Source organism: Vidua chalybeata, chromosome 21 (genome assembly GCF_026979565.1).
Source record: "Vidua chalybeata isolate OUT-0048 chromosome 21, bVidCha1 merged haplotype, whole genome shotgun sequence".
Lineage (NCBI taxonomy): Eukaryota > Metazoa > Chordata > Aves > Passeriformes > Viduidae > Vidua > Vidua chalybeata.
Window position 1 is genome coordinate 8,901,928 of NC_071550.1, and position 23,679 is coordinate 8,925,606.

At 61.7% G+C, this 23,679-nt stretch overlaps 1 protein-coding gene across 1 annotated transcript in view; it reads left to right on the forward strand.

Moving 5' to 3' along the window:
* The first annotated feature begins 871 nt into the window (after window positions 1-871).
* NIBAN2 (niban apoptosis regulator 2) overlaps window positions 872-23,679 on the forward strand; it is a 31,124-nt gene continuing 8,316 nt past the window's right edge. Inside the window, exons 1-5 of the mRNA XM_053962330.1 lie at window positions 872-981; window positions 15,396-15,526; window positions 19,142-19,270; window positions 19,354-19,459; window positions 21,151-21,318. Coding sequence (XP_053818305.1) covers window positions 927-981; window positions 15,396-15,526; window positions 19,142-19,270; window positions 19,354-19,459; window positions 21,151-21,318 — 589 coding nt within the window. The 5' untranslated portion in view covers window positions 872-926. The remainder of the gene's footprint in view (window positions 982-15,395; window positions 15,527-19,141; window positions 19,271-19,353; window positions 19,460-21,150; window positions 21,319-23,679) is intronic.

The following is a 23,679-nucleotide window of genomic DNA, read 5'->3' on the forward strand; positions in this document are numbered from 1 at the left end:
CCTCCTCTTCCTCTCTCGGTCACACCCCGAGCTGCTGGCGGTGCCCAGGCTCTGGGAATGACGGCGGCGAGGCCTTTCCTCCCCGCGGATCGTGCCCAGGCAGCGCCGCGGCATCCTGCGAGGGCTGTTTCCGCCTGTTGCGCTTGGGAAAGGAGCCTCAGCAGCAGCAGGAGGAAGGAGGAGCTTTTCCAGCGCTTCCTCCAGCTCCGCGGCTCCAGCTGCTTCCTCCCCGGCTGTGTCCGAGGAAACTTCGCACGATCGCTGGCACATTCCCGGTTTCAGTGTCCCACTCTGAGCGTGCTCCCCGGCTCACCCGGGAGATGCCAGCCCCCGTCCCGGGACAGCCGAAACCTGTGGCCGGGGCGGGTTTTAAATCACCTCAAGCGTTCCCATCCCCTTCTCCCCCGGGCTGGGCAGGGCGAGGGGCCCCTCGCTGTGCCCGCTGCCAGCCGGCTCCCACGCCCGCTCTCCCGTTTGGCACCAAGGTCAAGGCTGGCGGCTGCGGGGTGTGGGCGCAGGTAGGACGGAGCCCGGGTGTCGCAATGCCGGGCTGGAGCAGCGCGGTGCCAGCACGGAGCCGGTTTTGCCGCTGGGAGTGCGGGGAGACAGCGGGCACTGCCCAGCTCCCGGCCGGGGGGCACGGCCCCTCCTCCATCCTGCCCCCCCCCCCCCCCGGCAATTAGCGCGGCTAATTACCCGGCGGGGGGACACTCGCAGCCTCTCCCCGAGGCCGGGGGCGGCGGGCGGGACGCGGGGCGGTGCGGGAGGAGTGGCCGGGGGGGGCCGTGGGGCGCCGTGCTGCCGGGCCGCCCCGAGCTCTGCCTTCTTCCTCCTCCTCCTCCTCCTCCTCCTCCTCCTCCTCCTCCCTCTTCCCTCCTCCTCCTGCCGCTCCTCCCGCCGCCCGGCCCGGCCCGGCTCCGCTCGCCATGGGAGATGTGGTCTCCACGCACCTGGACGAGGGTCGCCGCCAGCACATCGCGGGTGAGCCCCCGGCGCGCCCCCCGCTCCGCTCATCCCGGGGAGATCCCCGGGATCTCCCCATCCCTCCTTCAATCCCTTTGGGAACCCCCCCGCTCAGTCTTCCAGGGACCCCCACGCCTGCTCTTCGCCTCTCTCTCGCTCTTCAAACTTTTTAATTTTTAGTTTCCCCGTGGTTTTGCCTCGGCACAGCTCGGGGGGGGGGGGTACCCGAGGTGCCCGTGTGCCTCCCGAATGAAAGGCTGCGTTGTGCCGGGGGTGTTTGTGTTGGCAGCGGGGCTCGGGGACCCCTCGGGCTGCGGGGAGGTGAGAGGGGAGCTGGGCTCCAGGGGGATGCTGGAAGCGCAGGGACACCGCTGTCAGCACGGGCACTGCTGGCGCTGGCTGGCAGATGAGTCTCATCCCCCTTCACAGCGCTGGGAGATCCTTAGGAAACCCCCCCTCAGAGGCTCTGGGGCGGAGGGAAGTGCCGCCTGCACCCCTGGCTGACTCCAGGCAGGACACAGCAGTGCCCCCGCCAGCTCGGCGGGACGGGCAGGGTGACAATGTGGTCATTGAGAGCCCGTGTGTCCCGGGGCGGCAGCGCCGCGCCCCCGGCTCAGGATGTCTGCCCAGAGCTGCCCGGGACCCGCGGAACGCGGGCTGACGGCTCTGCTCGGGCACGGATCGTGTGAAGCCGTGCCTGGGGGCTCAGCGCTGCTAATTGGGGTCTGTGGTGACACGTCTGACCCCTCTAAGTGGGGTCACCCCCCCGTGGCGGTGCTTGGCTCCCCCAAGCCACTTTGCGTCACTCGTGATGCGGGCGCTTGGCTCCCCGGGGCTTCTGAGCGGGCAGGACGTGACCTCCGAGCCTTTTCGTGCCCCAGCGCTGGTTTCAGCTCCCCAGGCTGGCAAAACCTCGTCTCCAGTGGGTGAAGCCACCCCCGCAGCAGCGGGGCCGCACCTGAGCGGGTGTCACAGCCGAGGGTGGCTTCGTGCTGGACCTTGTGCGTCTCGCCGGCAGCTCAAGGGCTGGGGAGCGCCCATGTTTTGGAGGTGACTCCGCCGTATCACTCCTCTGTCGCGGCCATAAAGGCGCGGGAGTGGCTCTGAAGTCCTTTTGTCCCCAAGGGCTCTGGGGGAAGAGCTGCTGCAGCGCTGGAGCTGCCGTGGGGCTGGCACAGGGACGGCTGTCTCGCCGTGCAGCCCATCCGCCCTGCCAGGCCCCATCCTGGCAGGAATGCTTACGTGGTATGCGGCTCAGCAGGACGCCAGCAGGTTTCTGAGCTTTGAAGGAGAGCTTGGAACTCGCTCTGGGGTTTTCATCTTGCATTAGTTAAAGCTCAGCGTGGCTGAGCACCGGGTCGGGGCTGCCTGTGGCGTGTTTGAATCCAAAGCACATCCTGAATTTCTCCATAACTTGCTGAGATCGTCTGTGCACAGATAGCTCCCCGTGCAAGCCCCTGTGATCCTAATCCTGAAGAATAACAAGGAGAAGCCTGGCTGGGTTTCCTGTGCAGGAATCTGTCTCTGCTGGGTCAGGGATTGGGTGTTTGCAAGGCCAGGCTGGATGGGGCAGGGACTGAGCTGTTAGCCCAGGCTGGGATTTAACCCATGCTTGGGGACTGCAGAGGGCTTTTTGTGGGAAAAATATTAAATGAGGGAAAAAAAGATTCCTGTGCAATAGGATTATGGAGACTGGGCTGGGAAATGTCCCATGCCGTGCTGGGGTGAATAGAGGGGACACACACCTGCACTGGGACACCTCCCTGGGAGAGACTGGGGCAAACTGGGTTCCTGGAGCACCTCTCTGCTCCTGCCAGGGCTCCTGGCTGGCTGAGGAGCCCCCAGAGCTGGGAGGGGCTGGAGCCCAACAGGCAAGGCACGACTTGCTGTCAGGCATGCAAAGCAACGTGGCGGGGAAAACTCCAGGATTTCCTGCCTAGCTCGGCCTGTTCTCCACTGCTGCTGCCCCAGGAGGGGTCCAGCCCTTCTCCAAGCAGCTTTTCCCGGTTGTCCTCCCAAATTTGGGGGGTTTGGATTTGCTGCCCAGGTCATCATGACCCCTGGTTGCTGGAGGGACAGGAGCTCTTTGGGCTTGGCAGTGCTTCCCGAGGATGCAGCCCCTTAGAGCAGCAGAGCTGCTGGGGAGAGCCTGGCCCAGACCTGTGCCCCTCCTGGGAATGGGCTAAAGGCAGGAGGCAGGTGGGAGAAGCCCTGCCACGCCCACAGTGCCCAGGCTGTGCAGGTGCCATGCCCTGTCCCAGCCCATTTGATGGTGGCTCTGTGAGGCTCGTGCCAATGTCTCCCAGAAGTCACGGGCCACACATGTGTGACTTGGGTGGCTCACTAGCAGGGTCTTTCCTCCCAGCTGGGGCTGGAGGGCCCCAGGCAGTCACAGAGGCAGCTCCCTGCCAGCTTTGGGGCTGTCAGGGCAGCCAGGTGTGACCACAGGTGTGATCCTGCATTCCGTTCTGCAGGGTCTCTCTGACCGGGGCTTCCTCCTGCCACCCTGCTTTGGACATCTTCCTGCCTGAGTCATCCAGTTTGTTTGTCAACACCCTTCGGCTGCTCTCCTTCTCCTCCTCCTCCTCTTCCTCCCAGATGTGGGCTGGGAGTTGTTTCCAAGCTGCTCTGTGGGCTGGAGCAGGGACTGGCTCATCCTCCTTGTGCAAGGATGCCCAGCGTGGGCACCATCACCTGGGCACACCAGGGTGGCAGGGATGGGGTGTCCTGGGAAACCAGGATGTCACTGGGCGGAGTTTTGCACAGTGTCCTGTCGTGTCCAGGGCAGGGGGTGCTCTCAGCATGGGACTGGATGAAGCTCTTCCCTCATGCTGGAATCATGATGCTTCCCTGGAGCATCCCGTGGACCCCTTCTCCTGGGGGCTGAGCTCTGGGTGGAGCTGCTGGTCCTGAGCCCAGGGGTGCCAGCACCCAGGGATGCAGCAGGAGCTCCTGGGTGCCACCCTGGGTGAGTGGCAGAGCCCAGGGATGCAGCAGGAGCCGCTGGATGTCTCCACGGCCAGAGGGATGTGGGGGTGGGTGGCAGCACAGGGAGGGTCCCTGGGAGCTCCCACCTTGCTCTGGCATCTCCGGGGAGTCGCCAGCCCGTTAATTACAGAGTGAAGCAGCTGCTAATTTCGGGGTAGGACTTCCACAGGCAGCAGCCCACGCGGAGGTGGCAGAGGTGACACCGAGCCTCATCCCTGGGGCGGGACCTGCAGCCTCCCTGCTCCAAGGAGCCTTGTCGGGCATCGGTGTGTGCATGTCCCTGATCCCAGCACGCAGGGGGCTGGCATGGCATGGCATGGCATGGGCTGCAGGGCCGGCTCCAAAGGTGCCTGGAAACGCCAGAAGGCACCAGGCTGTGGCGTGCCCCGGGGATGGAGGCTGCTGGCAGCAGGAGGAGGTTCGCTGTGGCTTCCCCAAGCGTGACACTCATTTCCCAGCCTTTGCCGCAGCTCAGCTCCAGCCGGCGTGGGAGGTGGAGGCTGCCGGGCTCTGGGGTTGGTCTTGAGGCTGCAGCCCTCACCCTGCCCCGGGGGGAGCCGTGCAGGGAGGCTCCGAGGGCGCTCCAGCCGTGGAGTGGTTTCTCCCAACGAAATGTGTGTCTTTCATCGCCAAATAAATAACTCCCCTGGCATGTCAGGGCTCCCTGCCAGCGGCGAGGGCTGGTTCTGGCAAGCCGGGGCTTTACCTGCAGCCGTCGTGTCGGGGCACGGGGCTCGCTCCGAGCCAGCGTGTCGGGGCAGGGGACACGGCTCTGGTGGCCTTCCCGCGTGGGTGGGCCACGGGAGCCCTCCCGGCCGGGCCGTGCTCAGTGCTCAGCCCCGGGGCAGAGCCTGCCTGCCCTCGGGGAGGGCTTTCCCTGCCTCCCCCGGCCGGGGTTTAGCCAGAGGCCTCGGCTGGAGCGAGCTGGGGCACGCAGGGAGGGGATCCCTGCTCTGCCTGGGAGCAGCAGGGCTGGGACAGGAGGAACAGAGCCAGGATGGCAGCTCCGAGCTGTCCTTGGGCCTGCCCAGGGAGAGAAAAGCACCCCCGGAGCAGGACACCTCCACAGCAGTATCAGACACCCTGAAACCCACGGCAGGGATGTTGGATGAGGCCCTTTTCTGACCCAGACATGGGGCAACTGAGAGGCATTTTAAAAACTTTTATTCCATTTTCAGTCTCATGAGAAGAGTGGCACAATACAGATGTTATAATTCACACCATCACAATCAGAAGCCAACTATTTCCTAATTACAATATATTAGAAGCGTTTCTTGGCCTATCACCTTTAGCCACACCATGCTGTAAATGCCTTAAAGCTCTACAAATACTCTACAAATTCATTTCCCACACAGCGACACAGCCAGGAGCTACGATTTCCCAAGCCTTTGCCTCCCCTCATCCCCAAATCACTGCAGAGGCTGGCTCAGAGCTCCGAGGGGCTCGGTGCCCCTTGGCACAGCCCCTGTCAGCCCCAGCCCACCCTCCTGGCACTGCCAGGCTCCTGTGCCTCTGAGCTTTCCAGCAGGAAGCAGGGCTGGAGGGATGCAGGGGCGTTCATCCACGGGCACTTCATGGGGCCAGGAGTGAAGGCAGGTGAGCAGCAGCTCTCCAGGACCTGCTGTGCCCCTGCAGGACCCAGCTCTGCTCCCACCACCCAATCTGTGGGGGATGTCAGCTCCTCCTGGGGCTGCAGCCCCCAGAGCCCATCTGGTGAGGTCCCCAAGCAGGGGCTGTGCCCCCTCCCCAGCCTTGGAGCCTTGTCCCATGCCTGGACGTGCCTGCAGTGGCTCTGTGGAGAGCCCAGTGCTGGGGCCAGGAGGGGAGGAAGGGGCAGAGCAGAGCAGTCGCTGCTTCCTCCCAGTCTCTTGGACCGGCAGGGGAGGAAGGAATAAAACTCCACCTTTTCCCCCTTTTCAAAGGGAAAGAGCAGTGACATTTGACACAGGTCCCAGCTCTGGTAGATCACAGTGCCCTTCTCCCTGCCTTCCTGCCCTTTGCCATGCCCTCCTGCCCTTCTTTGTCCCCTCCTGCCCTTCCCTGCCAGGGATCTCTCTGGGGAATTCCTCTTGGGAGCTCGGACCCCTTCACCAGGGGGGTCCCTGGATGGGACATTCCCACACAGCAGGATGGATGGGACACTGCCCTGGAGGTGACAGAGGCCTGGGGCAGGATCTCAGCCATCTCCCACTGTGCTGGTGGCTCCTGGGGCACAGGACACTTGTCCTGGCTTCCTTTCTCCTTCTGCCAGCTCTGCTCAGCCCCTGGAGAGGTATTTCTGCATGAAGGGATGTGCCCAAAACTGGGGTGAGCCAGCTCCCAGACCCCAAAATTGTGGTGGCTCAGCATCCTTTGGGACGGGTACAGACGAGCTGGACACAGGACCCTGGCCAGCAGCAGGGAAGGGTGGTCCAGGACAGCTCCAGGACAGGTTCAGGTCTGTTTTCTTCAAATCCCTCTTGGTTGGGTTGTTTTTTCAAAGCACATAAAAATCTTTGTTTGGTCTCCTCCCCTGGGGCTGGATTGGGTTTCCCACTGGCTGGGCACAGGGACAGTGTGCCAGGTTCAGCTCCTCTCCCTGGGGCTGGGCACGAGGGGACACAAGGGACACAGCTCCTGGGACATCCCAGAGCAAGGAGCGCCCACCCCAGCTGCCCCCAGCACAGGAGATGTGCTGTGTCCCCTTTGCCGTGGGGACCTCAGCTCCCGTCCCCAGCTGGCAGGGTGGGAGGATGTGGGTGCAGGTGCACACCCGGCTCAGCTCGGCTCGGCTCGGCTCGGCTCGGCTCAGCTCGGCTCGGCTCAGCTCGGCTCGGCTCGGCTCAGCTCGGCTCAGCTCAGCTCAGCTCGGCTCGGCTCGGCTCGGCTCAGCTCAGCTCGGCTCGGCTCGGCTCGGCTCAGCTCGGCTCGGCTCAGCTCGGCTCGGCTCAGCTCGGCTCAGCTCGGCTCAGCTCAGCTCAGCTCAGCTAGGCTCGGCTCAGCTCGGCTCGGCTCAGCTCGGCTCAGCTCGGCTCAGCTCAGCTCAGCTCGGCTCAGCTCGGCTCAGCTCAGCTCGGCTCAGCTCGGCTCAGCTCAGCTCAGCTCAGCTCAGCTCAGCTCGGCTCAGCTCAGCTCGGCTCAGCTCGGCTCAGCTCGGCTCGGCTCAGCTCGGCTCAGCTCAGCTCAGCTCAGCTCGGCTCGGCTCAGCTCGGCTCGGCTCAGCTCAGCTCAGCTCAGCTCAGCTCAGCTCGGCTCAGCTCGGCTCAGCTCGGCTCAGCTCGGCTCAGCTCGGCTCAGCTCAGCTCGGCTCAGCTCGGCTCAGCTCAGCTCAGCTCAGCTCAGCTCAGCTCAGCTCGGCTCGGCTCAGCTCAGCTCAGCTCAGCTCAGCGGGATTGCGCCATTCCTGAGGGATGGATGCAATGCGGCCCGGCCGGTGCTGGGGGATGAGCCGGGCCTTATCTGGGGTGGTGCTGGGTCCCACCCTGCTGTGGGGACAGCCAGAGGGGTGGCAGCTCTTCTCCACCCTGCCCGGGTGCTGGTGGCACCCAGGGGGACAAGGGACACGATGTGGCTGCAGCCGGGATGGGGGCAGTGGCTGCTGGTCTAGCTCAGGGTTTGGGGTTGGTGTTCAGCCAGGGATGCTCCATCCTCCCACGGCCACCTGGGCCGTGGACATATCCTGACATATCCTGGACATATCCTGACATATCCTGGGAGCGCAGTCACCTCTGCTGGTGGCTGTGCCTGCTGCCAGGTGGCACTCGGGGCTGGGGTGGCTTTAACCCAGCCGTGAGGGCACCTGTGCCCCGTGGCTTTGGAGCACTGCCCCGCAGGCTGCTCCAAGGGGAAAGGGGGCTCGCAGGGTGGATGGGGGCGGGGATCTGCTCCTGCCCCATGCCTCGGATGTGTTCGGGCAGGGAGGCTCGGGGCAGGCATCTCCGTGCAGCCCGGGCCAGCCCCGAGAGGCGCCGGGAGCGCCGCTGCCGTTTGCTCTTTGTTACTCCCGGGCACATTCCTCGCACGCAGCAGCCCCGCGCTGCCTTGTTCCAGGAGCAGCGGGACACCGGCATCCACGCCACGGGAAAACACCCGCCGGCACGTAGCGGCCTCTAATCCCCGTCCTGCCGGGCTGGGCGTGACCCCAGCCCCGGGAAGGGGCTGCTGCGGGGGGCTGAGCCCGGCTCACGGCTGGGACTGGGGAGAGGGAGCAGCGGTGCCCACAGAAGCAGCAGAAGGTGTGCAAAGCTCGCCCGAGAGTGGCTTTTTTCGGCGTTTTTTCAGCTGTTCGGAGGTTGAGGAGTTGCTGCGGAGTGTGCTGGTTCATGTTCAGCCGCGTGGTTGGCTCCGGAGCCTCGCAGGGCCACCCGCGGCTGTGTCCTGGCAGGTTGGGTTGGGCCGGGAGGGCAGCGGCCTTGTGCAGGCAGGGCGAGGTGCTGGGAGATGGGCTGGGTGCTGCAGGGGGGGCACAGAGCCCTGGGGGCACCCCCGGGGTCCCAGCTGGCCGGGGGGACACCGCAGGGTGCCGGGGATGGGGACACCCCTGGCAGAGCCGTGTCCCCGGCGGGTGCCCCAGCCCTGCGCTGGCACCACGGGCGCTTCTGACTCATCCGGGGGCAGAGCCCGCACGGCTCAGGCACAGCGAGAGAGGATCAACCGGTTCAGGCCTGGCCCCGGCTGGTTTCTCCGGCGAGGCTCCGCTGCCTCATGCCTTCCTGCTCAGCCCACCCTTCCCACCGCGGCTGAGTCACAGGGCAGCCGGCTGCTCCGAGCTGCTGCCTGGGGAGGCACCGTGTGCTCCCCTCCCACCCCCGCCGCCCTTCTGAGCTGGTTTCGGGCAATATTTTCCATTCTGAAAATATTCCCGATGGATTTTGGAGCGGTGCTGGAGCCTGGCAGTGCCCCTGTCCTGCCCCATCCCTGCTGCTGAGCAGTGCCTGGCATCAGAGCAGCCTCTGCTCCCCACTTGTGCCAGTCGAGCTCAGTCCCAATCCCGAGAGCAGCCCAGAGCAGGAACACCCGGGGCGGGTTTGTGTGGCTTTGGGTGAAGGGTGCAGTTGGGTCCAAGGAGGTCAGAGGGGAAACTCTCCCAGTTTTTGCTCTCTCCAATTTGCTTTCCCCGTTCAACTTCTCCTGGTTTGGATGAGAGGGGGAATACAGAGATCTGCTGGGTCAGCCCTGGGTTTGGCCGTGCTCAGGAACAAAACCTCCTCCAGCCCCTGCTCTGTCCCAGTGCCCCCGGGTGAGGAACTGGTGCCCAACTTCCCCCAGTGCTGGCATCTCCTCTGGATGTTCAGCCGGGCTGAGTCAGGCCCGTGTGAAGGAGTTTGTGTTTCTGGGTGGAAATGAGCTCACATCCAAATTCCCGAAACCCTAAACTGCCGCTGGGGCTTAACCCTTTGGGTGCCCCGTTGGCTCTGCAGGATTCCTGTGCCCCATCCACAGTGGCACTGTCCCTTGTGCTGGCTGTCACTGCACTGCTGCTGCTCAGCCTGCCTGGAGCCATCTCCTGCTGTCAGTCTTTCCCAAATTCCTGCTGGGATGAGCCTGGGATGAGCCAGGACAGCCCCTGGCCATGGGTGCTCATGTCTGGGGTGTCCTGGGCACCTCATCCATGGCACCCTGTGCCCCCCATCCACGTGTGCACCCCATCCTCGCCGTGCAGTGCCCTCAGGGGGATGCCCACACAGCCTGTCTGCATAATGGCAGGATCTGGGACAGGAGGACGGCCAAGGGACAGTGGGAACACCCGCTGGGTGTGCCTGGAGCAGGCAGCAGAGAGGGCTGGCTGGAGCAGCCCCACTGCGAGGGGGGACAAGCAGTGGCATCAGCCTCCCTGCAGTGGCTTTGTTTCCCTTGCTGGAAGAGCCACCCAGGCCGTCGCTGGCCCTGGCAGTGCCACCGTGGTGCTTGTCCCTGGCAGTGCCACCGCTCTGGAGCTGCTGGGAGCCTGCGCTCCCGCTCACTAATCATTTACGGGCTAAATTAGTAATTAACTCCTCCCCCAGCAGCCTGGGCAAACTGGCCAGGCCAGCACACACTGCCCACGGGCCACCTGTGCCAGAGCACCACAGCACAGAGGGACTGTCCCCAGGGCAGGGAGCACAGCAAAGGGACAGCCTGTGTCTGCTCCTGACTGCCCTGCAGGCACATCCCTGGCAGGGGGACAGGGGACACTGCGTGGGACACAGCCTGAGCCCGGCTGTCCCACAGGGCTGGGAAAGGAGCCAGGCCAGGCCCTGCCCTCGCAGCCCGAGGGTTCTGCTTCAATGAGCTGGTTTGGCATTTTTGTTTTTCTTAATTTTTTCTGGACCAAGAGGAAAATTCCCTGCCTGGGGTGAGGCATCCCTGTGGCATCCACAGGGGTTTGGGCACCCTGCTCCAGCCCCTGCTGTCACTCCACTCCTGGGACAGTGGAAGGAGTCTCTGCCTGTGGCAGGGGTTGGGATGGGATGAGCTTTGAGCTCCCTTCCAAGCCAAACCAATCTGTTATTCCATGATTCTGCATCATCCCAGGGGCCCTCTGCGGAGGGCTGGGCTTCCAGAGGCACCTCACCCCTGCACAGATGTAAGGGCAGTGGGCACGTGAGGAGTGCGGGTGCCAGACGGGATGTGGCCTTGGAGGAGGATGCAGAAGTTCCCTCTGGGGTTTCCAGCTGCTGGCCTGCAGCCCCTCCGAGGGGTGTGGGAGCACACGGGTGTGCGTGTCGGAGAAGAGAAGGGCCTGGGAGGTCTCCACAGGGCCTCTGAAGCAGCCACAAGGAAGCCAGAGAGGGATTTTCATCAGGAATTGTAGCGACAGGAAAAGGGTGAATGCCTTCAAACTGAAAGAAGGGCAATTAGGTGTTATACAGAGGAGAAATCCTTCCCTGGGAGGGTGGGCAGGCCCTGGCACAGGTGCCCAGAGCAGCTGGGGCTGCCCCTGGATCCCTGGCAGTGCCCAAGGCCAGGCTGGACAGGGCTGGGAGCAGCCTGGGACAGTGGGAGGTGTCCCTGCCATGGCAGGGCTGGCACTGGATGGGCTTTAGGGTCCTTCCAACCCAAACCATTCCCTGATTCCCCACTGATGGTGTGCCTGTGCTGCTGCAGCCCCTGAGCCCCAGAGCTCTGCTCCTACTGCCTTTGGGAGCAGCTGCCCAGCCCTGGGGACACACCTGGGCTGAGCCACCTCCCTGTCCCCACCAGGCTCTGTCCCACCAGGGACACACAGCTACCCCTGTAGGTGCTGGGTGTGCTGAGCTGAGCAAGAATGAGGAGGGGGATGAAGGACAAGGAAAATTTGGAGCAAACCTGTGCAGGACTGACCTCCCCGTGGCTGGATCTGCTGACTGGGCTGCCCAGGGCCTGGGCTATTTCCAGCAGCACTCCCATTTTCACATGATCTCAAGGGCAATGAGGAAAACAAGCTCTGGACACACGCTGGTGCTGGAAGGGCTCTCCGTGAGCCTGGGGCTGTGGGGTGGATTCCTGGAGCTCTGCTCTTCCCACCGTGCTGAAACACCCCGCAGGCAGCAAATGCAGCAGCGGGAGGGAAGAGCAAGGCCAGGGCCGGGCTGCAGGCGATCAGGGCTCTGGGGCAGAGCTGCAGCTCCTGGGTGCCTTTTCCCCACCTCTTGGAGCCAGGGCTGGCTCTGCTCTGGTGGGAGGTTGGGATCAGAGCTGGCTGCTGCCCCGGGCTGTGTCTGTGTTGGACAGAGTGCAGAGGGGGCCACCGAGCTGCTCCAGGGCTGGAGCCAGGCTGGCAGAGCTGGGGGTGCTCACCTGGAGAGGAGAAGCTCCAGGGAGAGCTCAGAGCCCTTCCAGGGCCTGAAGGGGCTCCAGGAGAGCTGGAGAGGGACTGGGGACAAGGCCTGGAGGGACAGGACACAGGGAATGGCTTCAGTCTGACAGACAGTGGGGTTAGATGGGGTATTAGGAAGAATCCTTCCCTGGCAGGGTGGGCAGGCCCTGGCACAGGGTGCCCAGAGCAGCTGGGGCTGCCCCTGGATCCCTGGCAGTGCCCAAGGCCAGGCTGGACAGGGCTGGGAGCACCTGGGACAATGGGAGGGGTCCCTGCCATGGCAGGGGTGGAAGGCAATGACATTTAAGGTCCCTTCCAGCCCAGAGCAATCCCTGATTCCGTGTGTGGGGCTGATTACGGGGCTGGAGATGCTTCCAAGGGCAGGACACAGCCAGCCCAGGCTGCTGGACCAGCTTGGACAGTTTGTCTTTGGAATCCTGAAGGCAAAATCCACCTCCTGCCCTGGCTCAGAGGGACCAAGAGCCAGCCAGGGCTGCCCTGGCCGGGCCGTGACCTCTGAGCACGGGAGGGCTGTGCCTGCCCTTGGGGCACCGACTGCTCCAGGGCTGTGCCCTGCCTGTCACCCTGGGCTGGGTGACAGCTCTGGTGGCACTACCGGTCGGTCAGGGGGCTGGGCAGGAGAGGAGCCTCCTCTCCTGGCTGGTTTCAGCCACAGGACCTCGGGCTCACCCGGGACAAGGACATGCCTGTGCTGCCCTGCCCATCCCTGTGCCCCGCTGTGCCCACAGCACAGGCTGGCTGGGTGATGCCAGCACGGAGTGAGGGCCCTGGGGACCCGGCAGGGAGGGCTGGAGCATGGCTGGGGGCTGCTGTGGCCCGGCTGAACCCTGCCCTGGCTGAACCCTGTCCTTGCTGCCAGCATCCCACCCCATACCCAGCCCGCTTTGGGGTTTGGGTGCCCAGAGCCCTCTCTGTGCCCTCTGGGCTGTGCAGTCCCTCCTGCGGGAGCCACCACGTGTGCCTGAGTCATGGAGAGGCAGGAGGGGAGCTGGGGGCTGGGGACAGAGCAGCTCTGTGACCAGAGGTGCTGACACAGGGATCCTGTGAGCCAGGCGTTGCTGCCGCCGCTGCTCTTGGAACCCCACAGTGGCTTCCCCCTGCCAGGAGCCAGCGGGACGTGCCAGGGCCTGTGCCAGGGCCTGTGCCAGCCCAGCCGCCCCTCTGGGTGTGCCAGGGATGGGGTGGTGGCAGGGGGAGGGTGTGGGTGCTGGTCCCAGAGCAAGCAGGGGCATTGGGAAAGCGCTGGGGGTGGCTGGCTGGGGACATGCTGGGAGGTCCCTGCGGGTGCTCCTGTTTGCCAAAGTGCTTTGTGGGTGTCTGAGCCCACACCCAGGGTGCTGTAGGCTGTGGGGTCCCTTCCCTCCTCTGCCATGACAGAGGGGTGTGAGGACAGGTGACAATCTAGGGGGCTGTGTCCCCTGTCCCCAGACCCCTCCAGCTCTTGGCTGGACGTGCAGCCAAAGCTGCTCGTGGAGGGACAGCCACTCGCGGGTGGCTTTGGCCGTGGAGCTGGAGCACAGAATGCTCTCTGTAGCCCTCAGTGCTCCATTGTGCTGGCAGGGACTGCTCTGCACAGCCCCCAGCTCTTCGGGGAGGCTTTGCTCAGCCTGATGAAGGAGCCAGGGGGCGGCTGAGGCAGTTCCTGAGGGTGACACATCAGCCCTGCGAGGGTGTCCGGATGTGAGGGGTCAGGACACCCTCTGGCATGGGCAGCGTGGGCACCCACCCTCTGCTCAGGCACAGCCCCCCACTCCACTCCACTCTTATGCCACTCCTGATGCCCAGAGGTCCCTGTCCCTCTTGCTCCCCTGGGCTTGCCACCTGGGCTACCAGGCAGGGAGCATCAGTGGCCCCCAGCATCCCCCCAGCACCCCGGAGAGTCCTGCTGAGCCTGGGCGGATTTAGTCACCTCGGATGTTTGACTGCAAGTCTTGTTCCAACCTCTGCAAATTATTGACTTTTGCTTTTCCATTTACTTAAACCCTCCTAATTGGCCCTGCTGTTAATCAGGGAAGAATGAGTGACTAAGCTGTCTCGCCTGCCCGGGGACCGGGGGCTCCTTTTTTCCCATGGACTGAAAGGATATGAAACCTCAAAACATCCTTTTAAATCTCAGCTGTCTGCATGGCTGCCCAGAGCCCTGGCCAGAATCACACAGCTTGGGAGACGGGAATTGCAACAGAGGTGCTGCGTGGAGGCCAGGAGGAGAGGCCAAAATCCAGGCTGAGGAATTCTGTGCTGGGATGAGCTGGGCCGTCTCATCCTTTGCTGTGAATTTGTTCCATTTCGGGGGGTTTCGCCCTGGCACAGCGTGCTGCTGCTCTGTGGTTTGCTCCCGTGGCTGGCAGTGCTGGCATCTCCTCAGGGATGGGTTTATCTCTCCTCATTTTGCTGGCAGCATTTTCCTCTGGAGCTGCTCATCCCGTGGGGATTTGCAGCACCCTGCAGCAAAGCTGCTCCTTGTGCTGCCTTGGCTGCCAGCACAGCTCCGGGCTGGCTCCTGCTGGAGATTTTAGCTGCTGTTGGAGATTTTGGCTCCTGACGGAGATTTTGGCTCCTGCTGGAGGTTTTGGCTGCTGCCAGGCTGTGCCAAGCCGGTGTGGGGGCTGTTTTGTCTGGGTTTGTGCCCCCAGCATCGTGCTGGCTCCAGCACTGGGATGCAGAGCCAGGATCCGGCCTCCCCACGCCATCACCAGCGCTCTGGCGAAGCCTGAGCTGTCAGGAATTGTTGGAGGAGACTCAAATTCTTCATTTTTCACAGGCTCTGGGGCAAAGTTGACTGGGGAGTTCAAAGTCGAGGCTCTGTGTGCCAAAAGCAGCTCGGGGGGGAGTTGTTTCTCCAGCCTTGGGATGCTTCAGGATGGGGTTTTGGTGTGGGGTCTGGGGCAAAGGTGGGGAGGGTGCTGGGTGGCTCAGGGTGCCCAAGGGGCTCCTCTGGCCACACTGGGGCTGGCAAAGCCCCGTCCCTGCTGCTGGGAGTGGGTTTGCAGTGTGCCCCCACCCCCTGCGTCGAGGGGCTGCTGGGGAAGGGGCTGCCTGTGGGATGGAGGGGATCTCCTCCAGTGCGGGGTGCAGGGGGATACCTCGCAGTTCAGGCTCGCCCAGCACCTTGGACTCATCCCAGATTGGAGTTTGGGGTCCTGGTGGGGTTCCCTGCCTCACACGAGTGAGTGTGGGGGGTCCAGGCTGTCCTTTGCCCTCACGCCAACCCCAACCCCAACCCTGCTGCAGCACGGGCTGGGAGCCCCTCTGTGGGATGGCTCTTGTGGGGGCACAGCGGGGTCAGGGGGTGTCAGTGATGTTTGGGCTGGGGACTGGGGGGCTGTCCCAGTCTCAGCCAGCCGAGGTGGCCAGAGCAGGGCCAGGAGCTGCACAAGGCGCAGGAAGCCCCGGCACCGGCGGAATCAGCTCAATGTCAGGAATTTCCTGCCGGGGAGAGGAATCCATGAAATTAGTGTGAAAGGCCGAAAAAAGAGATCATCCTGACCCTGAATCAGGCCCTGGGCTGGACAGGGAGGGCAGAAGGCAGCGGGTTCTGCCGTGGTCCCTGCACCAGAGGCTGTTCCCGCAGGCAGGAGGGTGACTGGGGAGGGCTCTGGGTGGGCTCTGAGGGGTTCAGACCCCAAACCCAGCCCGAGCCTGACGTGGCTCTGCTGTCCCGTTGCAGAGAAGACGGGGAAGGTGCTGGGCGAGTTCTGCCGGTGCTACAAGGAGCAGTTTGGAGTAGCTCTCTTCAACAGCGTCCGCTATGAGATCGAGGGCGCCGGGGGCCCGCAGGCCCAGCTGCTGCACCGCAAGGTAAGGGCTCCATCCCCGGCTCCCCGTCCTGCCCAGAGCCCTGGAAACTGCTTTTGGAGCCAGTTATGGGGGCTCATTCCCCGTGGATGAGTCACTGCTGGGGACTCCCCAGAGCTGCCACGTCCCTCCTGTCCCCATCCCTGCTGCTGGCCGTGGGGCTCAGTTCCCATTGCTCCTGCTGGCCATGGGGCTCAGTTCCCATTGCTCTGCTGGCCGTGGGGCTCAGTTCCCATTGCTCCTGCTGGCCATGGGGCTCAGTTCCCATTGCTCTGCTGGCCGTGGGGCTCAGTTCCCATTGCTCCTGCTGGCCATGGGGCTCAGTTCCCATTGCTCCTGCTGGCCGTGGGGCTCAGTTCCCATTGCTCCTGCTGGCCGTGGGGCTCAGTTCCCATTGCTCTGCTGGCCGTGGGGCTCAGTTCCCATTGCTCTGCTGGCCATGGGGCTCAGTTCCCATTGCTCTGCTGGCCGTGGGGCTCAATTCCCATTGCTCTGCTGGCCCAGGCTGCTGGCTGCAGTGTACCCTGCTCCTGGCCCAGCCCATCCCTGGGGCCCTGTGCACTCCGGGGATCCCTGGATGGCTTTTTTCTCCCTATGGAAGGAGCACACAGCAGGGTAAGGCTGGCTGGGGGTGTCTGTGCTCGATGCCAGGGCTGGCAGGAGCTCGGGGAGCCCTCAGTGCCCAGAGAGCCCTGAGCAGACGTGCCAGGCAGTGTCCTCCTGCTCCTGGGTGTGAGTGCTGCTCCCCACTGGGCAAATCCCTTGGGAGGAATAGGAAACCCCTGGCAGGTGAGCCCAGAGGTGGCTCTGAGTCTCACTGCAGCAGCCACCTGTCCCCTGGCTGGCTAAAGGGATGGGATTGGTGCTGTGGCCCGCAGGATCCTCTCTCCCTCTTTCCCTCTTTCTTCCTCCTTCCTTCTTTCCCCTCTTTCCCTCCCTCCTCCTAAGGCAGAGGCACCTCAGGTGGGGCTGCTCACAAGCTGACACGGCTTGGGGACCTCCCTGGGATGGTTTTCTTGGGGTCCTGCCTGGCCAGGTTGGTGGAGCTGCTGTCCTTGAAAGCAGGAGGAGATGTGATTGCACATGGCCACATACTTCTGCTTTCGTCTGGGGCTCGGAGGGGTGGCTCTGTTCAAGAATCTGGGAAATGCCTCCCTGAGCTCAGCCCCCAGCCCTGGGCGCTCACAGAGGCCATGTCCCCGACCCACCCATGGAGGTGACACCTTGCCCAGGCACCAGGACGTGCCCCATCTCCTCAGGGACCTGCCTGGGCGCTGGGTGTGTCAGGAAAAACAAAGGAGTGGAGGTTCCTGGGCCCGGTGTCCTCAGCACCCTTGGGTTCCTCGGATGCCTTCAGCCCCCCCGGGAGGTGCCTCCAGGTTGGTTGCTTCATCCAAAAGCTCCAGCGAGCAGCCCAGGAATGTCTGAGGGACAGCAGCGAGGTCGGGAGGTCAGGGACACTTCAAGGCTTGGAAAAACCCCGGGTAGAAATAGGGATTCCTCCTGCTCAGTGTCCTGTCTGCTGCCCAGCCTGTCCCAGGGTCCTGGCAGTGCCACTGGGATGTCCCAATACTCCAGATACCACAACAGTGAGGGATGGCCATCTCCAGCTGCACTTTGTACCCCCCAAACATTCCCCAAAAAGTTGTGGATGGCACAAGGATGGAGGGTGTCATCCTGCCCGGCCTCAGCTGGCATGTGGCACTTGGGATTTTTAAATGTTCTTTGTTTATTCCCCTTTTTTGTGAGCTCTGTGGTGCTCGGAGCAGTGGCACCAGGGGTCAGAGGGGGGACAGCAGGAATGGGGTGTGAAGGATGATTCAAGCACCTGAAACATCAGCAAGATACAACAGCAATGAGAATATGGAATAAACACAGCCTTTGGTCTCTCCAACAATCCAGAGCTCCTGAAAAATCATCCCTGCCATCCTCTGCCCCTGGCCCTGTGGCAGGGATTTGGGCAGCCCAGGGGCTCCTGGCCCCTCCCTGCCCAGCCCCACAGTTTGGCACACACCTCCTGTCCCAAATATTTCCTGGAGCTGGGAGGAGCCCCCTGGGTGCCTCCCTGGGCTGGGGAGGGTGTGTGAGGAGGGGACAGCTGTGCTGGTGGCTCTCCAGGGTCCCCAGAGCCGTGTCAGGGCTCAGCGTGGGTTTTATTCCATCAGCAGCTGCTCTGTCCAGCTGTCTGTCCTGGACAGAGGTTTTGGAGCCAGTTATGGGGGGCTCATTCCCTGTGGATGAGTCACTGCTGGGGACTCCCCAGAGCTGGCACGTCCTTCCTGTCCCCATCCCTGCTGCTGGCCGTGGGGTTCGGGTTCTCATTCCTCCTGCCGGCCCCCAGCCCTGCAGGGTTTGCTTTGGGTTTCTTTTCCCTCTTCCAAAGGCTTTGGGAAGCGGTGAGGAGAGTGAGGAGCAGCCAAGCTGCTGTCAGACCTGCCCCAGCCCAGGGGGTGTGTGGTCAGGGCTTGGGGAAGGCAGAGAGGTTCCTGTGAGCCAGGAGAAGGGAGAAGAGTGGGAAAAGGTCCTGCAGAAGGGTCCTGCTGCTGGGGCAGGGTGGGATCCAAGCCCTGGCTGGTTCCTCCTGGTGGCCACCATGGTGGAAGGTGGGTGGCCACGGCAGAAGAGGCAGCTGCCACACACTCCAGCCCTCACGAGAGCTCTCAGCTCTTGTTTATGTTCCTGGGATCATAAAAATTCCTGGGACAAATTGCTGGCTCCGTCAGGCAGCCCGTGTTTGGGATGGTGTAAATGCTGCCAGCCAAAAGGTGCTGCAGAGCCAGGGAGGGGCTGCACAGCTGGGGGGGCACGGGGTGTCCTTGGCCTGTTCCTGTCACGGAATGCTGTCATGGAATCATGGAAGGGACCTTAAAACTCATCCCATTCCACCCCTGCCATGGCAGGGACACCTCCCACTGTCCCAGGCTGCTCCAGCCTGGCCTTGGGCACTGCCAGGGATCCAGGGGCAGCCACAGCTGCTCTGGGCACCTGTGCCAGGGCCTGCCCACCCTCACAGGGAACAATCCCTTCCCAAAATCCACCCAAAATCTCCCCTCGTTTAAAAAGGCTGTCACTGGTCCCAGTGAAGTCCAGAACACCTGAGCATCATCTGGTGCTGGGCTCTGTGGGGTGGCTCCGTGCTTTCCTCTGCCCTGTCCCACCAGGAGACCCTGCTGGGTAGGGCTTGGCTCCTGCCACCTGCAGATGCCCCTGGCAGGACCCTCTGGCAGCAGTGGCACACACCCAAATTGCAGTAGCTGGGAAGAGCTGCTGGAGAGCTCTGCTCCAACCTTCCACTCAGCCAGGGGAGCTGGAGGGGCTCAGCTGAGCTCGGTGTGTCCCAGGAGGAGGTGCCAGGGGCAGAGGTGTCACCAGAGGTGTCACCACGTGTTGGATGAGCCACCCCTCGGAGCTTTTCTGGGGCTGAGCCTGTGGTGCCCCTCAAAGCATCGCCCAAATGCACCAATTCAGGCACCAAAATCTGCGCCGCCGTGGCAGGTACTGCAGTGGAGACCCTCAGAGAAGAAACACCCACCCAGGCCACCATGGCTGCACCTCGCTGAGCTCCCCAGGGCAGAGCTGTCCCCTCCCTGATGCCCTGTGCCCGTCCCTTCCCTGCAGGTCCCACTGGAGGACCACGTCATCTACTCAGGCAACATCTTCCAGTACATCGAGGAGAACAAGAAGTGGAGGAACCGCTTCTGCGTGGTGCCACACAACTACGGGCTGGTCCTCTACGAGAACAAACTGGTGAGGACAGGCCTCCTTTCACCCATCTCCAGCGGGGTCATTCCCCAGGGGACACCCCACCCACCACCATCTCTCCCGCTCAGGCCTACGAGCGGGAGCTGCCGCCCCGGGTGTTGGTGAACAGTGCTGGCTACAAGGTCCTCACCTCCGTGGAGCAGTACCTGGAGCTGGTCAACAACAGCCTGCCAGGTGAGGGCCCTCGTGCTGCTGGGCAGCCCTTGGGGACCTTTGGGTGGGTTTGGGGGGCGTGATCCCCTGAGGGCCTTCTAGAAAAGGGTGATTGTGGGGTGTTGTATCCTTGGGAACCTTCAGAAAAGGGTGAGTTTGGGGTGTAGCATCCCTGAGGACCTTCCAGAAAAGGTGGGTTTGGGGTGTGCCATCCTTAAAGATCTTCTAGAAGGGGTAGGTTTGGGGTGTGGCATCCCTGGGAGACTACTGGAAAGGCTGGGTTTGGGGTGTAGCATTCCTGAGGACCTTCTGGAGAAGGTTTGGGGTGTAGCATCCTTAAAGACCTTCTGGAAAGGGTGAGTTCAGGGTGTAGCATCCCTGAGGGCCTTCAGAAAAGGCTGATTTTGTGGTGTTATATCCCTTGGAACCTTCTAGAAAATGTGGGTTTGGGGTGTAGCATCCTTAAAGACCTTCTGGAAGGGATAGTTTTAGGACATAGCATCCCTAAGGACCTTCAGAAAAGGGTGATTTTGGGGTGCAGGATTCCTGGCAACCTTCAGAAAAGGGTGATTTTGGGGTGTAGGATTCCTGGGAACCTCCAGAAAAGGGTGATTTTGGGGTGCAGGATTCCTAAGGACCTTCTTAAAAAAGGTGGGTTTGGGGCATTGTATCCTTGAAGACCCTCAAAAAGGGGTGGTCTTAGGGTGCAGCATCCCTGAGGATGGTTTTGGGGTGTAGCATCCCTGAGGACCTTTTGGAAAGGGTGGGGTTGGGATGTAGCATCCTTGAAGAGCTTCTGGAAGGGGTAGGTTTGGGTGTGGCATTCCTGGGGACCTTCGGGAAGAGGTTGTTGTAGGGTTCAGCATCCTGGGGATGCTGGAAGGGATCATTTTGGGGTGTAGAATCCCTGAGGGCCTTCTGGAAAAAGTGGGATTTGGGTGTAGCATCCTTGAAGACCTTCAGGAATGGGTTTTTTTTGGGATGTAGTATTGCTGGGCACCTTTGGGAAGTGGTGGGGAAGGAAAGGAAGGAAAGGAAGGAAAGGAAGGAAGGAAGGAAGGAAGGAAGGAAGGAAGGAAGGAAGGAAGGAAGGAAGGAAGGAAGGAAGGAAGGAAGGAAGGAAGGAAGGAAGGAAGGAAGGAAGGAAGGAAGGAAGGAAGGAAGGAAGGAAGGAAGGAAGGAAGGAAGGAAGGAAGGAAGGAAGGAAGGAAGGAAGGAAGGAAGGAAGGAAGGAAGGAAGGAAGGAAGGAAGGAAGGAAGGAAGGAAGGAAGGAAGGAAGGAAGGAAGGAAGGAAGGAAGGAAGGAAGGAAGGAAGGAAAGAAAATAGGAGAATAATTCATATGAAAATAATAGGAAATTAGGAAAGAAAATAATAGGAAGGAAAATAGGAAGGAAAATGTCCATGTCTCCATGAGAACCACATGATTTTTAATTATTTTTAATTTTACTTCTCAGTTTCCATTCTGATCTCCTTTTGGGGAAAATGAGGCTCTTTTTGCTTGGTTGTTTTTTTTTTTTTTTTTTTTTGTGTTTTTGTTTTTTTTTTTTTTTTTTTTTTTTTGTTTTTTTTTTTTTTTTGGAACAACTCCCAGCAAAGGCCCTGGGAGGAGCTGAAGGCTCTGTGTGTCCCTGCTGGACACCCCCAACCCTGCAGCTTCCCCACCCCTGTCCGGCCCCATCTCCCCCTCAAACCACCCTCGCCTTCCCGCAGGTGTGACACCGAAATCTGGGCACTCCCCCATCCTGAAGTGCCCCACGGATTTCCCGCTGATCCTGTGGCACCCCTATGCCCGGCACTATTATTTCTGTGTGATGACGGGCAAGGAGCAGGAGAAGTGGCGGGCGGTGTTCCAGGACTGCGTGCGGCACTGCAACAACGGTGAGTGACACCGGGGGACACAGCGGTGACCTCCTGCTCCACAGAGCCACCCTGCACAGGCCAGGCTGGGCTTTGTGGGGACAGGGGATGGTTTGCAGCTCATGAGGAGGAGTGGGGTGCGAGCTGTTGAGGAACTTCGGAGAGGGGAAGGATCTGGGGAGATCCTTCCAGTGTCTAGAGGGGCTCCAGGAGAGCTGGAGAGGGATTTTGGACAAGGGATAGAGGGACAGGGGACACAGGGAATGGCTTCCACTGCCAGAGGGCAGGGCTGGATGGGATATTGGGAATTAGGAATTGTTCCCTGGGAGGGTGGGCAGGCCCTGGCACAGGGTGCCCAGAGCAGCTGTGGCTGCCCCTGGATCCCTGGCAGTGCCCAAGGCCAGGCTGGAGCACCCTGGGATAGTGGGAGGTGCCCCTGCCCACAGCAGGGGGTGGAACAGGATGATTTTAAGGTCCCCGCCAACCCAAACCAGTGTGGGGTTCCATGACTGAGCATCTCATCAATGCCAGCATCACCCCCAGCTCCCTGGAGCATCCCTGTGCCCAGCTCCATCCTCTGCCCAGGAGGAAGTGTTTCCAGGAGTCAGCACAGAACCTGGATCCAGAGCTGCCCTGATGCCTATTTCCCACCCTGAGGGAGAAAATATTTGTTAATTAAAGTCACCAAACCCCAAACCTCCCCCTGAGAGCCGCCAGGACTGTGGGCAGGGGGTGCAGGGCTGTGGCTGCAGGGCTGTGGCTGCAGGGCTGTGGCTGCAGGGCTGTGGCTGCAGGGCTGTGGCAGGGGTGCAGGGCCGTGCAGCTGGGTGGAGGCAGGGCCTGCCTCCCACATCAGTGATACTCTGGCAGGAAAACACGATTTTCCTGCTTGGCTGTGGCCTGGGCACTCCTGGGCTGAGCCCCAGGTCCTGACCATGCTTGGGATGGTGAGAAATTTCCTGAGGAAGGTGGTGCCAGAGCTGAAACCTGCTCAAAATCAGGTGTTTTAGTGGGCATTTTAGATGCTGCCCAATTCCTAAATGCTTCTTTCATTCCTGGGAACTCTGGGTAGCCTCAATTTTTGCCAGAGCTGCTGTAATAGGGTGGGATCTGGAGCCTGGGTTTCATTGAGAGTTTCCATCCCCCCACATTGGATTAAATCTCCTGAAAAACTGCTCTTTTTATTTTTATTTTGTGCTGGGGGTCTCTGAGCTCGTTGGGCTGAATGTGCCCCCTCCTTTGTGTGGGGCTGGGTGCTGTGACCCCTCATCCCCTGAGGAGCATTTCTGGGTGAGCTCAGCACCCCCTGTGCTGGCTGTGAGCAACCCCAGCTCTGGATGAAAGAGGAATTGATTCCCCTCCCACCTGCTGGGTGCTGCTGTGGGACACTGGGGAGGTGTGAGCTCCTCTGCCAGACATGAAAATGGCTGAAAATGCCAGAAAATCCTCTCCTCCCTCTCCTTCTCCTCGGCATGTGATGGAAAAGCCTTCCCAAGTGGGCAGTGGCCAAGGAGGGCTTGGTGCATTCCTCCAGCCTGGATTTGTCTGTGACATTGTTCTTCCTGCCCCTCTCTGCCCCTGGGAGCTCCAGGATCCTGTTTCATATTCCATGAAGGCTCTTTTGTTGTTGGAAAGCACTTTAGGTTGTTGTTTTTTTTTTTTTTTTCCTAAATTAGAGGCTCTGTTCCTGCCTCTGGTTGTGATTGGTGTGGGAATTTTCAGCTCCCTGTCTCAGACCGTGTTTGTGTAACAGCAGCTCCTCTGTAAGGACTGGGGATGTGCAGCTCTGTTCCTCACACAGATGGGGTCAGCCTGGTGTCCCTGCAGCCCCTGGCTGCTCCAAAACTGTCCCTTGTCCAGTCTGGTGTCACCCGAGGCTGGGCAGTGCCCACCCCGAGGGCTCCTGCCCCTTGTTGCAGGATGATTTCAGTTAAAAGGGACCTTAAATCCCACCCAGTGCCACCCCTGCCATGGCAGGGACACCTCCCACTGTCCCAGGCTGCTCCCAGCCCTGTCCAGCCTGGCCTCGGGCACTGCCAGGGATCCAGGGGCAGCCACAGCTGCTCTGGGCACCCTGTGCCAGGGCCTGCCCACCCTGCCAGGGAACAATTCCTGATTCCCAATATCCCATCCAGCCCTGTCCTCTGGCAGTGGGAGCCATTCCCTGTGTCCTGCCCCTCCAGCCCTAAACCACACGTTAATGATGAAACTCATTCAGTTTGCCCTGGGAAGTGGCACGGGAGCCCAGCCTGGAAGGGCACAGGGCTGGGGACAGACTCAGGGATGTCCCCTGGCTCAGCCTGGAGTGAGTGACCTTGGGAAGGCTCTTGGGAGGCAAATCCTGCCCCAGGCCTGGCAGGGACAGAAGGTGACAACTGTCCC